This window comes from Aythya ferina (assembly GCF_964211825.1).
Source record: "Aythya ferina genome assembly, chromosome: 1".
Lineage (NCBI taxonomy): Eukaryota > Metazoa > Chordata > Aves > Anseriformes > Anatidae > Aythya > Aythya ferina.
The window spans coordinates 200,879,639-200,892,705 of NC_140296.1; the positions used below are offsets into that span (position 1 = coordinate 200,879,639).

General features: G+C 35.9%; 1 protein-coding gene across 4 annotated transcripts in view; it reads left to right on the plus strand.

Annotated features, from left to right (window-relative positions):
- The window catches only part of UPF2 (UPF2 regulator of nonsense mediated mRNA decay), a gene marked incomplete at its 3' end in the record, with an annotated part of 62,130 nt that overhangs the window by 39,305 nt on the left and 9,758 nt on the right, over positions 1–13,067 (plus strand). For all 4 annotated transcript variants that reach the window (XM_084517704.1, XM_084517707.1, XM_084517706.1 and 1 more), the window contains 5 exons: positions 1,615–1,754; positions 3,103–3,207; positions 4,516–4,614; positions 5,321–5,488; positions 10,146–10,287. In XM_084517704.1, coding sequence (XP_084373830.1) covers positions 1,615–1,754; positions 3,103–3,207; positions 4,516–4,614; positions 5,321–5,488; positions 10,146–10,287 — 654 coding nt within the window. The remainder of the gene's footprint in view (positions 1–1,614; positions 1,755–3,102; positions 3,208–4,515; positions 4,615–5,320; positions 5,489–10,145; positions 10,288–13,067) is intronic.

Below are 13,067 nucleotides of genomic sequence, written 5' to 3' on the forward strand. Positions count from 1 at the left end.
CATTTTGCACATAGATAAAAGCATCTGGAGGTAGAGCTAAATAAATAAATCTGTTATGCAGCAAGCTATTTGCCTATTGAGAATCTAGACTTCTGGTTAAGAATCACATGTTGCAGCATTTGTTCTCTGCCATATGCAGAATGCAAATAACGGGATGCCATGAGCGCAGAACTGGTGTGTTCATATGCTGTCCAAAAAAACTTTAAGCTAACTTTAAGTTAGCTTTTTTTAAGCTAACTTTAAGTTAAAAAACTTTAAGGTGTGTGTGCTTAGTGACTTCAAATTTTGAAAGTAGTAATTTCAAAATACGAATGCTGAACAGTATAGTAATTGTACTGATCCCTTAGCAAAATCGTCAAAAAATGACTGGCTTGGATCTGCTGTGTTGTGGAAGGCTGACATCAACGTCACTTTTTGCCACATCAAGCCGTGATCCTCTGGAGGATTAAATGACTTGGTAGATCCATGAAAATAATTAAAACAATGTATGAACAGGATAGGGTATGATAGAACTTCGTTCTGTTTTGCACAGGATGGTTTAAGTTTTGCAACAGCAGTTTTCTAAGAAGTCCTTTTTCATGAATATCAGATCCGTGCTCAATTCTCAAATATTTTCTCTGAAATAAAAATCTAATAAAAATCTGCATCCAAAACTAAAACGTACACCACAGCTCTGAAAGAAACTAAAATTTACTCTTCACTACTGTAGGAATGGTACAGGTAAGGAATATTACACTGAAAGACATCTTGTTGAAAGAAAACAGTTTCTGGGAAGTTAGGCTTGATTCCTTGCACACAGAGTACCCTAAAACGGCTTGAGAAATAGCGGTGGCAAGCAGGTCAGTACAGGAAAGCACAAGATGAATTAAAACACCATGAGAGAACGGTCAGTCCTTTCTGCAAGTAGGATGAGCACGTTAGCCAATAGTTTTGGAAGAGGCTCTGATTTTCTTAAGACTTCATGTGGGTACTTATATCCTTGTAGGCTCAAGTGCAGCCTCAGAGCACTAGAAAAGTCAGAAAGGTTGATTATAGACTGAGCAAATGTTTCTTTCAAAACTCTTACCTGTAACAAATAGAAATACCATCATCTATTATTTCTCTATCAACAGAAATACAGTGGAAAAGTTTGAGTACTTAAAGCGTGCTAAAGAAAATTTAATCGGATGCTTTTTGACTAATCTTTAAGAACTCGAAGATTCTCTTGAAGTAGCACAATGTACTGGAAGTAATGCTGCAGGGGTTTGTCTTCTGGACTCTGCCACTTCAGTTGAGCATCCATGACTTAGGGCTCGTATGTCAGTGCATATTTCAGTGAAGTTGTACGCTTAGTTTGAAATTACTTGGCAGCTGTTTGCACTGTGCAGCTTCTTGACTGAAGGTTTTAATTATTCTCCATGTTTTCCTCCTTTTCTTGAGGGAAGTTGTTACCCTTGCTACTGATTATTTATGAACAAGGTAACTATATAGAGAAAATACTTCTATTGAAAAATAAATTATGACCCATTGGAAGTTTTAGTATTCAGCAGCAATGGACTTCTGAAGTGATCCTACCCACATAATTTCTGATATTCTGACTCTTTTCTTTGTTTTAATTCTTTCTCCAATCTACAGGGCTTGTGAATGACAAAGATTCCAAAGATTCCATTACAGAAGGAGAGAATCTGGAAGAGGATGAAGAAGAAGAAGAAGGTGGAGCAGAGACAGAGGAACAATCTGGAAATGAAAGTGAAGTAAACGAGCCAGAAGAAGAGGTGAATTTAATCGTTTGCTTTGCCTTGCATAAAAAGAATGAGTAATCAATATTTTGATGCTTTCTGAAGCCCTCCTGTGTCACAGTTAACAGATGAAATGTGGATATGTGCAACCAAGTCAGTACACCAAGGGTATATTTCTGTCCCAGTTGTTTATATGTGGAAAACAGAATACAGTGGTGTCTGAGGCTTACCCAAAGAAATTTTGATGAAAAACTTGAACTGACAACTTTACTTAGGGTATATGCTGCTTTTCAATCAAAAGATGCCTGTAGTTTTTGTGGCATGAAAATACCTTCGGATCGTTGTCTTTATCTGTTACAGAGGCAAACATATTGACTAGATGTCATGTAGGAAAGATAACAGGTGTTCAGAGTATACCTACATAATGTGAACAAATAAGATTTATGGAGCATAATAAGCTTCCTTGTTTACTGTGCTGGTAATCTTCGCAATCAAAAGCGTAGCCAATAAAAAAAGGCAGACGTACATAAAAATTGTAACTTGTCACTATGATACAGCAAAGTTGACGTGATAATGTTAGCATAATGCTAACATGAATTTCATCAAGGAAATAGGAAACACTTTTTCTCCTTATACTTGGGTTGCTTGGTTTATTAGGAATCTCGTTCCTAGTTTCAGTTGATGACTCAGCGTTAAAGTTTCTGAAGTTTGGCTGGTTTTGTGCCTTCACCCACAAATTAGTAAGATGATTAGAATCATAAATGGTTGAGGGTGTGAAAATGGACTTCTGGAGGTCTTGTCCAACCACCCAGCCCAAAGTAAGGTTACCTGTTACCTACAACTGGTTGACCAGGGCAATGTCCAGATTGAATAACTCCAAGGATAGAGATTCCACAACCTCTGCAGGCGATCTGTACTACTGTTTAAAAAACATTGTAGTAATAAAATGAGTATTTTAAAAAACCCCTATGTTTAAATGAAAATTTTCAACATGTTCTGCTATATATTCATGAAAATGGTAAATAAAGCTGGCTGAGTTCAGACTGTAGACTTGCTGTGAAACACTAAAAAACAAAAAACACCAAAAACATTTACTAAAACTAAACTAAACAGGTTCACATGAGGGTGGGGTGTGAAAGATGCAGAAAATGTGTGAGAGGAGTCAAGTGCAAGAGGGCTTTTTGCTTTTTCTCCAAGTGAAAAGGAGTGTTGGGGTGTTCTTAGCGTTGGAAACAGACATCAGCATGTTGTGACTGAAGATGTATAATTCAGTTGTGTAAAGCCTTGTATTCCTCAGAATACCACTGGTGAACAAGTGTAACTTTTTATCTTTAAAACAGTTAAGTTTATTTTATTCTCAAATTATGAACGTTGAATGTTTCAGGAGGGTTCTGACAATGAGGAAGAAGAAGGTGAAGAAGAGGAGGAAGAAAACACTGATTATCTTACAGACTCCAATAAGGAAAATGAAACTGATGAGGAGAATACAGTATGTATTGTTACTCCAAATAAGTAAATTAATTTATGCTGCTTTGGTTTTCTTTACTGAATGTTTTTTAGCCAGTGCTGCTCATAATGTATTGGGAAGACCCAGCAAAAACCCCTCCTGCTATTATTTCAAATACATTTAAGAGCTTATATTTTCAGACTTTCACTATTGCCTTCTGAAAATGTTAATGCCATCCACTTTACTACGTGTTTTCACAGGACTGCATTTTCAGAGGTAGCTAGACTGGAAAAAGTTGCATAAGTGATGGTTTTGCAATGCCAGTAATGGTAGCAAACTGGTACAAGGTAACCTGTACTCTGTACTACATCTCAAAACCAAAAAGGAGACAAACTAAAAAATGTGGAATACCTAAAATACGGATTTTGGAATAGCAAATTGTAATTAAGCCTGAATTGCAGTTACATAGTAATGAAAATAATGATTGTAATAGAACAATGTGTTGGGATACCGACTTTAAAAAGCAGCATATAAAAGCTTTCTTTTTTTTAACCCTGCTGTTAAATCACTGATCAGAGAATAGATTTCAGCATAGCTTATAGCAGAGGAACAAGCAGCATTGTTGCCAAAAGCCAAAATGAGTGAGGTGTGGAGCTAGCACTTATATTGCACGGTCTCCAGTTCCAGCACTATTTAGATGATGTGTTTACTTGGTGCTGGTCTGCTGCCTTAACTATGAGGCATTGGATCTTGTGCTGACAAATTTGTGCTCATGGCATCCTGTTGCCGGTTGAATTCCAGTTTCTTCACAGTTGTAGGTGTCACTGAGTAAAAGCATTTCTCTACCAGTTTTGCATTACATTTTGGTTCATTTTAAAATTGAAAATACTTAGTTATTTTTCCAAAGTTTTAAGCAGTGAACACTCTGTATACCAAAAGGTACATTAAAGTGCTGTTTTTGTTGTCACGTTTTTCTTTCCAAATACTGAAGGATGTTATTTGTCGTGAAAACATCATCTAATTTGATGGACTTCAAGGAAAAATTAGACTGTGTGTAGTACGGATAGAGATTTTTCTTTTTGATGTTGTTGTTCATAGAATATGTACATGCATGCTAGTATGTTCAGAATGTTATGAGTGACCAACCTTCGTAATGCAGTAAATGTCAGAAGATAATTCTTCAAGAAAATAATTCAAGCAAAAAACATTTTTCTTTAACTTTTTTTTAAAGCTTTTGATTATGTATATCATGGAAACAATGAAGACTTTTTTTTTTTTACTTCTGGACTGAATATTCATATTTCTGAAATTGATGTAATGGAGGTGTTTTTTTTTCTTCCATTGTAATAGGAAGTAATGATTAAAGGAGGAGGTCTTAAACATGTTCCTTGTGCAGAAGATGAGGACTTCATTCAGGCATTGGATAAAATGATGCTGGAAAATCTTCAGGTATAAACCTTTTTAAGGAATGTAATTAGCTGTGCAGCTACATTTATTTACTTATTTTATAAGTAAATGATTAATGCATAGGTAACCATGCTAAAAAATGTTTGTTTGTTTTTCTCATGGCCTTTCTTAAATTGGCAAGCTTAGATAAGTAGCCTTCAGACATTAATAGCTTGGTCAGTGAAAATATATTACATGCTGACATCTTTTATTGGTTAAATAATAATTGCATCGGATATTAGGCAACACTTCTGACTTCATTGTAGACTACCCAAGCTTAGCTTATAACATGTCTGAAGCGTAGCTGCACTTAAATTTACATCACCTCTAAGCGCTGTATATGGTTTTCAATTGCATCTGGTAAATACTTGAGTACTGCAAGCCCTGAACAAGGACTGTATTAATCATATGCAATAAAAAACATCCTGAATGTATGATTTCCATTCTCAAGTATCACTAATCACTTCTGTAGATTTCTTTCCTTAAAAGGTTAGGTTATCCAGAATTCCTTTAAGATATGAAGTATTCTGTCCCTGTAGATTTCTTCTTTGTGAGGAAAACAAAAATGTAATAAGATCTAGTGAATTGATTTATATATTACTCTTTCTTGGAAGGTTAAACATGTTCTCAGTCATAAAGATGTGAATGTTACTAGGCTTCCTCATATATTTAGCATGGATTATTTATACAATTGACATCCTTTTAACAGCAACGGAGTGGTGAATCAGTTAAAGTACATCAGTTGGATGTGGCTATTCCCCTACACCTCAAAAGTCAGCTGAAGAAGGGTCCCCCACTTGGGAGTGGAGAAGGGGAGTCAGAGTCTGGAGACACAATGCCGTTTGTCATGTTAACACGAAAAGGCAACAAACAGCAGGTAAGAGTGTATGTAAGGTATAGGTTTTCCATTAAAAAAAAAAAAAGCAGTGGGGAATATTCTTTCACTTTTTTAAAAGTCACTCTCTATATGACTTTAAAAGTCATTTTTTATTTCTTCATTTTCTCAGAATAGGATGCAGACCTTAATTTTGAAGTACAGAAAATAACACATGCAATTCCTTGGAATTCTTGCTGGTTAATAGTAACCAAGTATAACAATTCTTTGTTTAAATTGTACCGTTATTAATTTTACGTTCCCTGAGCAAACCCACAGGAACAGTGGTATGTTTTATTTTTAAATATTGTTGAAGATGAAACACGTGGTTGACAAACAGGCACTGAAAGTTCAAAGGAGTAGGAAAGAAAATGTGAAGGAATATTCCAAAATCCCAAAGATTCTGCAGATGTTGCTGAAAACCTTCAGCTTCAAATCAAAATATATAATGCTTGCTAAATTCGGCTTCTGAAGTAACTGCTACTTGGCTGAATTTGTTCAGCTTGGAAAACAGTCATTATCTGAAGGTTTTTAAAGAGGATTCTTCCAGAATGAGCTGAGCGAATGTCTGTGAAACTTAAATGAAAATCCTGTTAACTTAAAACGAAAACAAAACAAACAATCAACGAAAACTACTCCTTGCTTCATGCAGCAAAGCTGTACGTTTGTCTTGGCTCTTTTCTCCAGTATATGTTGGAATGTTCCTGGATCAGCAAATGTATAATACACAAATACCTAACACTTACCCACATGAAGGACATAAACCGTGACAAGAAATTTACAGATGATTTTTAGTTGTGTTAATTGATGATAAAACTGAATGACTCTAGTGAGCTTGTGGAAAGCAAAAACAAGGCATTATTTCATTCCATCCATCTGTAGCTGTTTTTTTTTTATTTAGATCTGTCATTGCTTTGTTTTTGACTTCTGTTACCTGAATTTTTGCAGTAGTGCTTAGTAGTAGAGTACTTAATAGTAAGCTGAAACAGAATCTCTTTTTTCCCTCTCAAATGAAAGACTTAAAAATCTGTAGGAAGTGAGAAGGTCTGTTATCACAAAACACTAGAGAAATGTAATTTTGAATCTGTTTTTAAGCTTCATTATTCTGTTAAGAAAATGCTGTGCTAGGTACGTGCTTTCAGAGTATAAGTAATGATACCTGTTTGAGTAAGCACATACTGTGTGTATTTAGCAGTGATGATTAACTGATTTCCTTACTACATTTGTTTGGTTATTCTGCTGTTCTGGAACTTGAACATTGCGTATAAAGTTATAAGTGAGGAATTCTAACTGCTGTCATTGAGTAGGAAAGGGATTTAGAGAACACTGTGCAAAAAAGTGTTTGACTTCGTCAGGATAACTTACTGGGAATATCCAGTGACCAGAAATATTAGGATCTGCATATTCTTAGCAAGGGGAAAATATTGCTGGCATTCTACAGCTTGAAAAAGAAAGCACAACTTGTTCAGGAGATTTTCCTCCTTCTTCCCCTAGTATTTGCTTTTGGGAGTAGGCTCTTCCTGCCAAGACTCCTCTAAGTGTTTCTAGAAATTATTATTTTTTAAAAAGTCACTCTATACACTACTTCATTTTTTTGAGTCAATGAAAGGCTTCTTTGTCCATAATTTTGCATTCAGAAAAAATACGTCTTAGTAGTCATTTTTATAGAAAAATAAGCAGGAAAGAAGAGGTGGAGTTGAAAAGAAAATAATAGCTTCTTAAGTGCTTTATTTTAAAATCTGTGAGCAGAAATTGTACTGAGTTCTGAAGTGTTAAATATAATGTACTGGTAACTTATAGCTGTAAACTTTTCAGCATTTTCAATATAAGCACAAGGATTATGCAGACAACCTAGATGGCTGTAAGTAATTTCTTATCCTTACAGTCAATCAAATGGTGAGCATCACCACCTCATTGTAATGTCAACTAACCACTTTATATCTTATCAGTTGGCTTGATCTGTGCTCTTTGTCAAAGGTACTGCAGAAACTGGAAATCACAGCTGTAAAGGAAGTATTTATTGATGAAAATGGAATGCACTGAGATTCCCTTTGGAGGTTAATATTTGATAGCTGACATCCAGTTGTTAAATGGTCCGTTCAAATGCCAGTGTTCTGCCTGATTTTAGTGGGACATTGGCTACCAGTTGTTTGAAATAACACAACTGATTGCTGTTCACCAGCAGCATATAACCTGAATTAATAGTCATTGCATGCTGATAACAGCAAGGACATCGTATTTTATCCTCCTGGGTCAGCCTGTGATCATCAACAGCAGCTGTTAGCAAGAATATCAGGTAGATCAGTGTCTTATTTTTACCTGTCACCTACGTTATCCTTGCATGACAAAACTGACAAAAGGTAGCAGCAGTAGAACTCAACATGGATGTTGAAAATCAGACTGTGGCATCATGAGTTACCCACAAGAAGTGAGAGAACAGAGGGAAGTAAAGAGATGCATCATAAGAGATGAGATCCAAGATATAATACCATTGGATGCTTTTTGAAATCATCCAAGATTTATGCCAAGTAGATCTGAACACAGGTGAGATTTAGACTGTAAAATAGAGAGTCACCCAGTAGCAAGAATTGTGGTTAGTACCTAAGGTAAGATTTCCTTTGAAAGATCTTTAGCAAGATAGCATAAAAAGGTAATATCCGTAGAATGGTCACCTGGGCTTGAATGTTAAGTTCCCTCTTCTCAGTGAAGTTTTTATCAAATCCGTAATGTAATCTGGTCTTCTGAGTGATCATTTTAAGTTCGTTCTTCAGTTTGCCATCTCAGAAGTTGAATTCTTTATAATCTGTCCCCATTTCACAGATTTTGTAAGAGTGTGTCACTACACCTCTCCTCTCTTTGCAGATTGGGAATGTTCCATGTTCCATTAGCTCAGTAGTCACATCCTTTAGTGATTGTCGTCAGCGACTTGATGATTTCAGCTGACAAGCATCAGATTGCCTTGAGATAGTGACTCAGTGATATTTTGTTAATTACCAGCCTGTTGTTTTTTGGATCCTTTGCTTTCATTTGCCCCATTATGTGTTTCACTTTTTTCTTTTTCCTACTGTGAGCAGCCTGTCTGGATACATTTACCACCCACTTAGACACGGTAAATCCATGGAATAGACAAAAAGCAAAGGGCGTATTAAGATGGCTGAGGAGCTTCATGGTGAAGCTAGGAAATGATTATTACCATGAGATACTGCTAATGGGCTGGTTAGTTTTGCTTGTGTATTGTGTGTAAACCTCATTTGAGAATAACTGGGAACTTGCAAAGTCTGCTCATCAATAAGTAAGTGCAGTTTACCTTTCTCTTGGAATTTCAGGAACTTTATATTTCCTACATACGCTTTAACAACAAGCTTGTATTGGCATTCAATATAACTGATACTTTGCATAATAATAATAATAAAATCTTCTGCCTGATTTGCTTCATTAAGTAAACACTTCAGTTGATAGGGCTTTATTTTACTCTTTGTTTTTTTTTTCAGTTCTTGTAAGAGTCAATCTGAACTGCTTGAAACAGTTTATTTTCAAATGTAACATCTGAGTACTTGGTATCTTCTCACACTCCTCATTAATGCACTGCCAGTGGGGCACTGCTCTGTAATAGGTACTTTGAGCTTTTTTCAGTAATTACTACATGAAATACTACGTACATGCAGTGAAGACTCTGTTTACTACATAGCATCTCAACGGAGGTTTTGTTAATGCACCATTTCATCTGTGGTTTTGACAGCGTAGCAGAAGAGAACGCTGAAATTTGCCCGTTTCTATTTCTGTGGAAATAGATTTCAGATGATGAGACCAAGCAGCGGGATTCAGAGTAGTTCGTGGAATATGGGGTGTGATTATCTTTAAATGCATTATCCCACTTATAGCTCAAATATTTATTTCTAATGGAGATGCAATTGAAAGGGGAAGTGAAATTTTTCTGAATGTTTGCACAAACTTTAGTGTTAAAGGGTTTCTGAAAGCTATTGTTTCAGTTTCAAGTCAGATTAAAAATTACTTATATATTTTGGGATTACTCTAAAACATTTCCCTGTGGCAATATGAGCTTGAATTTTGAGTCTGAGGACAAAAAAAAAAATGTATCCATCGCTATGTGTTTTCCTAGCACCAAGGAGCCAGAATCATCCACAGAAAAGAAGGGTACTCACCAAGGAATGCTGGAGGATAGCTGAAACCCTCAGGTTTTCTCTCCTCTGTTATCACAAGGGATAATGGTAGAAATTCTGCTTAGGGGTTTCATCTCCTTTTTGGAAGGAAGAGGACTTTGTAGGGAGATGCAGCTTTCTTGAGCCAGCTGTGGTCGTTATCTCAAGACCAGTGTAATTCACTGTGGGGATGTCTATGTAAAGAGGCTTGTATCAACATAAGAAATGAAGCATTATAGCTATGTGTTGCTGGTGAGAATTAATTTTGTTCCAATTACTCAGCCTTTTTTGTGTGTTCTGTATGTCTTCAGAGCGTCTCAATACCTTGTATTTTTCTCATGTGTCATTAAGCAAAGTAGAGCTTAAACAAAAAAAGAAGGAAAAAATACTTTTCAGTAGAAACTTCTGTAGAAGGTAACTCATCATAACGTAGAAATAACCATTACCCTACTGTCTTTTTTTGTTCTCTGATGGGCACTTAAATTTATTTTCACTTGCAGTTTAAGATCTTAAATGTGCCGATGTCTTCCCAACTTGCTGCAAACCACTGGAACCAACAGCAGGCTGAACAGGAGGAGAGAATGCGGATGAAAAAGCTCACTTTGGATATCAACGAACGGCAAGAACAAGAGGACTACCAGGGTAAGAAAATAACCGAGTGCTTCATTTTCATCTTCAGAGGAACTTTCATGGATCTGCAGAAATATCTGTGATAATTAGCAGTAGAAGTTCTGAATGTTATTTTGTAATGCTTCATGGAAAACCTGTACTTCAGCTCTTCGTTATATGCACACTTTACTCTATGCTCAAAGATGGTTTCACAGCTCTTCCATGAAAGGGAGCTTTTAAGTGGGTCTCAATAAATCTAAATATTTGTTTAGTTTGGAAAAGGGGAAGAACTGGGATCACAGCTTCCTTGAAAACAAGCTAACACAAAATTAACATGATGGTTGTGGTATTGTCTCCATTACTGGGAGAGAATTGAGTTGGATACAAGAGGAATTCATTTAAACTCTGGTTTTTAGGTATGAATACACAAAGGTATTTGGGGTCTTCACATTAAGACATGCAAATACTTACTGGTAACCTTTGCCTGAAAAATAAGACTATTAACCTCAGCTGTTCCAGGAGCCCTAAAAATATGGAACATAATATATTAGCAAAATGAAAGTTTCCTACAAATTATAGCTTTAAAAAGCAAATTAGATCATGTATAAACCAAGCATTTTGGAACATTGACAAATTGAAATAATTAATACAACAAATCATATATAGTCCCTGAATTAGTGCACTTTTTTTTTTTTCAGACTATTTTCCTAGTAAAGACTAGTAAACAAAGCCAAAACAAATAAAACTGACGGTATTCAGTTCTCTTGTTAATTTTTCCATTTAATATCTCCAAAGTTCCTGCTCTATTTTTTGTTGTGAAGATGCTGCAGTCTGGTGGTAATCACAGTATAAGTAGTTAATTATCAGGAAATCTCATTTAAGCTATTTAGTGAAAGGTCATTATTCATCAAGAAATGGGAAATTTAAATTAAAGCAGCAGATCTAATTATGTATATATATATAAAAAAAACACACCATGGAAACTTCATTCAGGATTTTGATAACACAAGAACTAAGCTTGTAATCCTGAAAAGGATTATTTTTCCAAAGCAGGTGTCTACAGGGTTGTGAAAAGGATATACAATATGTTCTTAGTGTTAAATGTCATACTCTGCTTAAATTTTTTTTTTCCAAGACACTTCCCTCTTATAAAGTCACCTAATGAAAAAGAAAGAAACAGTAGACTTCAGAATTAGACACTTAAGTGCATTTTTCAGACTTTTTATGGGGTTTCACTCATTAATGACTCTTCTGATATTTTTATGGTGGTCAGGGCATTTAGTTTATTAGGACCTGTCTTGTGAATTTGTGGGTATCTTTAAAAAATCAGCCTGTTTAATGTAAGATTTTATTGCGAGCAGTTGTGATTCATATCTAAAAGATGATCACATTCGTTTCATTTCATGTTCTCATATTTTTTGTAGGTGCTGTCTGTAAAGCATTAATTCATGGGAAATAACACTCTAGAAATAGGTTTTGCCATAACTAATACCAGTTTTAAAATTGATTAATTTTTACTTTGATTCTCTTTTGTAGACCTGGCTAACATGCAAAGTAAAACCAAACTAAAAAGGACACTAATTCAATAGATTACACAGGCTAAATAACACTCCTGTTTGGCATTATTTTTAATTACATATAAAATAAATATAAACAACATGCAGCCCATGGTTCCTTTTGAGGGTTCCTTTTGAGGAGTCAGCTTGCTTCTAACAAGTTGGTACACATATAAACACACTGACATTTAAAACCAACTCTTTCTTTGTTTCAAGCTTTGAAGTTACCAAGGGTGGGGGAAAGTCATAATTCCTGGAAGAGTGCCTCAAGGTTGTCCGAACTGTTTCATGTACATTTGTTTTTTTCCATTTACACAGTTTAGGTAATAAATGAAAACTTAGCTGCGAAGTACTTCAAAGTATTATTAAGTAATTATTTAATACTAGTTTATGTTTATTCGTATTACACACACTTTAATGTGAAGAAGCAATAGGAACTGGGTGATTTTAACTTAGGCTGGTATTTTTGTGTACATTTTTTTTCTTCACTAAAACCAGATAGGTGATGTGCTCAGCCTAGCTAATATGTTGTGTTCCCTTGCCTTCTCTCCTTCCTGTTATCTTCTCAATTACTCAGTTTCTCATGTTACTGACTTGTCACAAGCTCCACTATTTTCTTTTACCCATGGTGTGGAAAACAGAAGAGACAGGTACACACGTGCTGGATGGTTCGGCGCTTGCTTCTAGCGCCTGCCTGGCAGTGTACCATCATCTGCTGTTTTCTTCCTGGTCTTGACATTGCCTTGTTAGAGATCTGTCTTGATAAACAGAATTGTTTCTGAAGGATGTAACTTCCTGACATTTACAAGCAGGGACTATTCAGTGTGTTGAATGGTTTTCTTGGCCTTTTCTGGGTGTTGATAGGGGAGCATGCAGCATACAAACACGTGCTTTATTAAGTGTTGACACCAATATTGTATATTAAATCATTCATAGCTTCGCAGTTTCCCAAAGACTGAATGGATAACTTCCAAAATGCATGCAAAGCTTTCAGTAAGTGGTGATAGAATCTCACCAGTCTCCAGTTCTGGCTTGTGCAAGTCTTCCTGAGAGTAGTGGAAGTTTGTTTCTAACAGATGATGGGCATGTGTCTCCAATACCAGCCTGGAGATTAGCAGAGATTACAGAACCAGACAGAGCACACTTTCAGAGATAAGCTGGTTAGCAGCTCGTTCTACCTTTCCTCTTCAGCTATGCCATCTGTTTGCTGAGCAGGGTAGATTCTTGCACAGGTGGACTGTCAGAACTGCTTGCTGT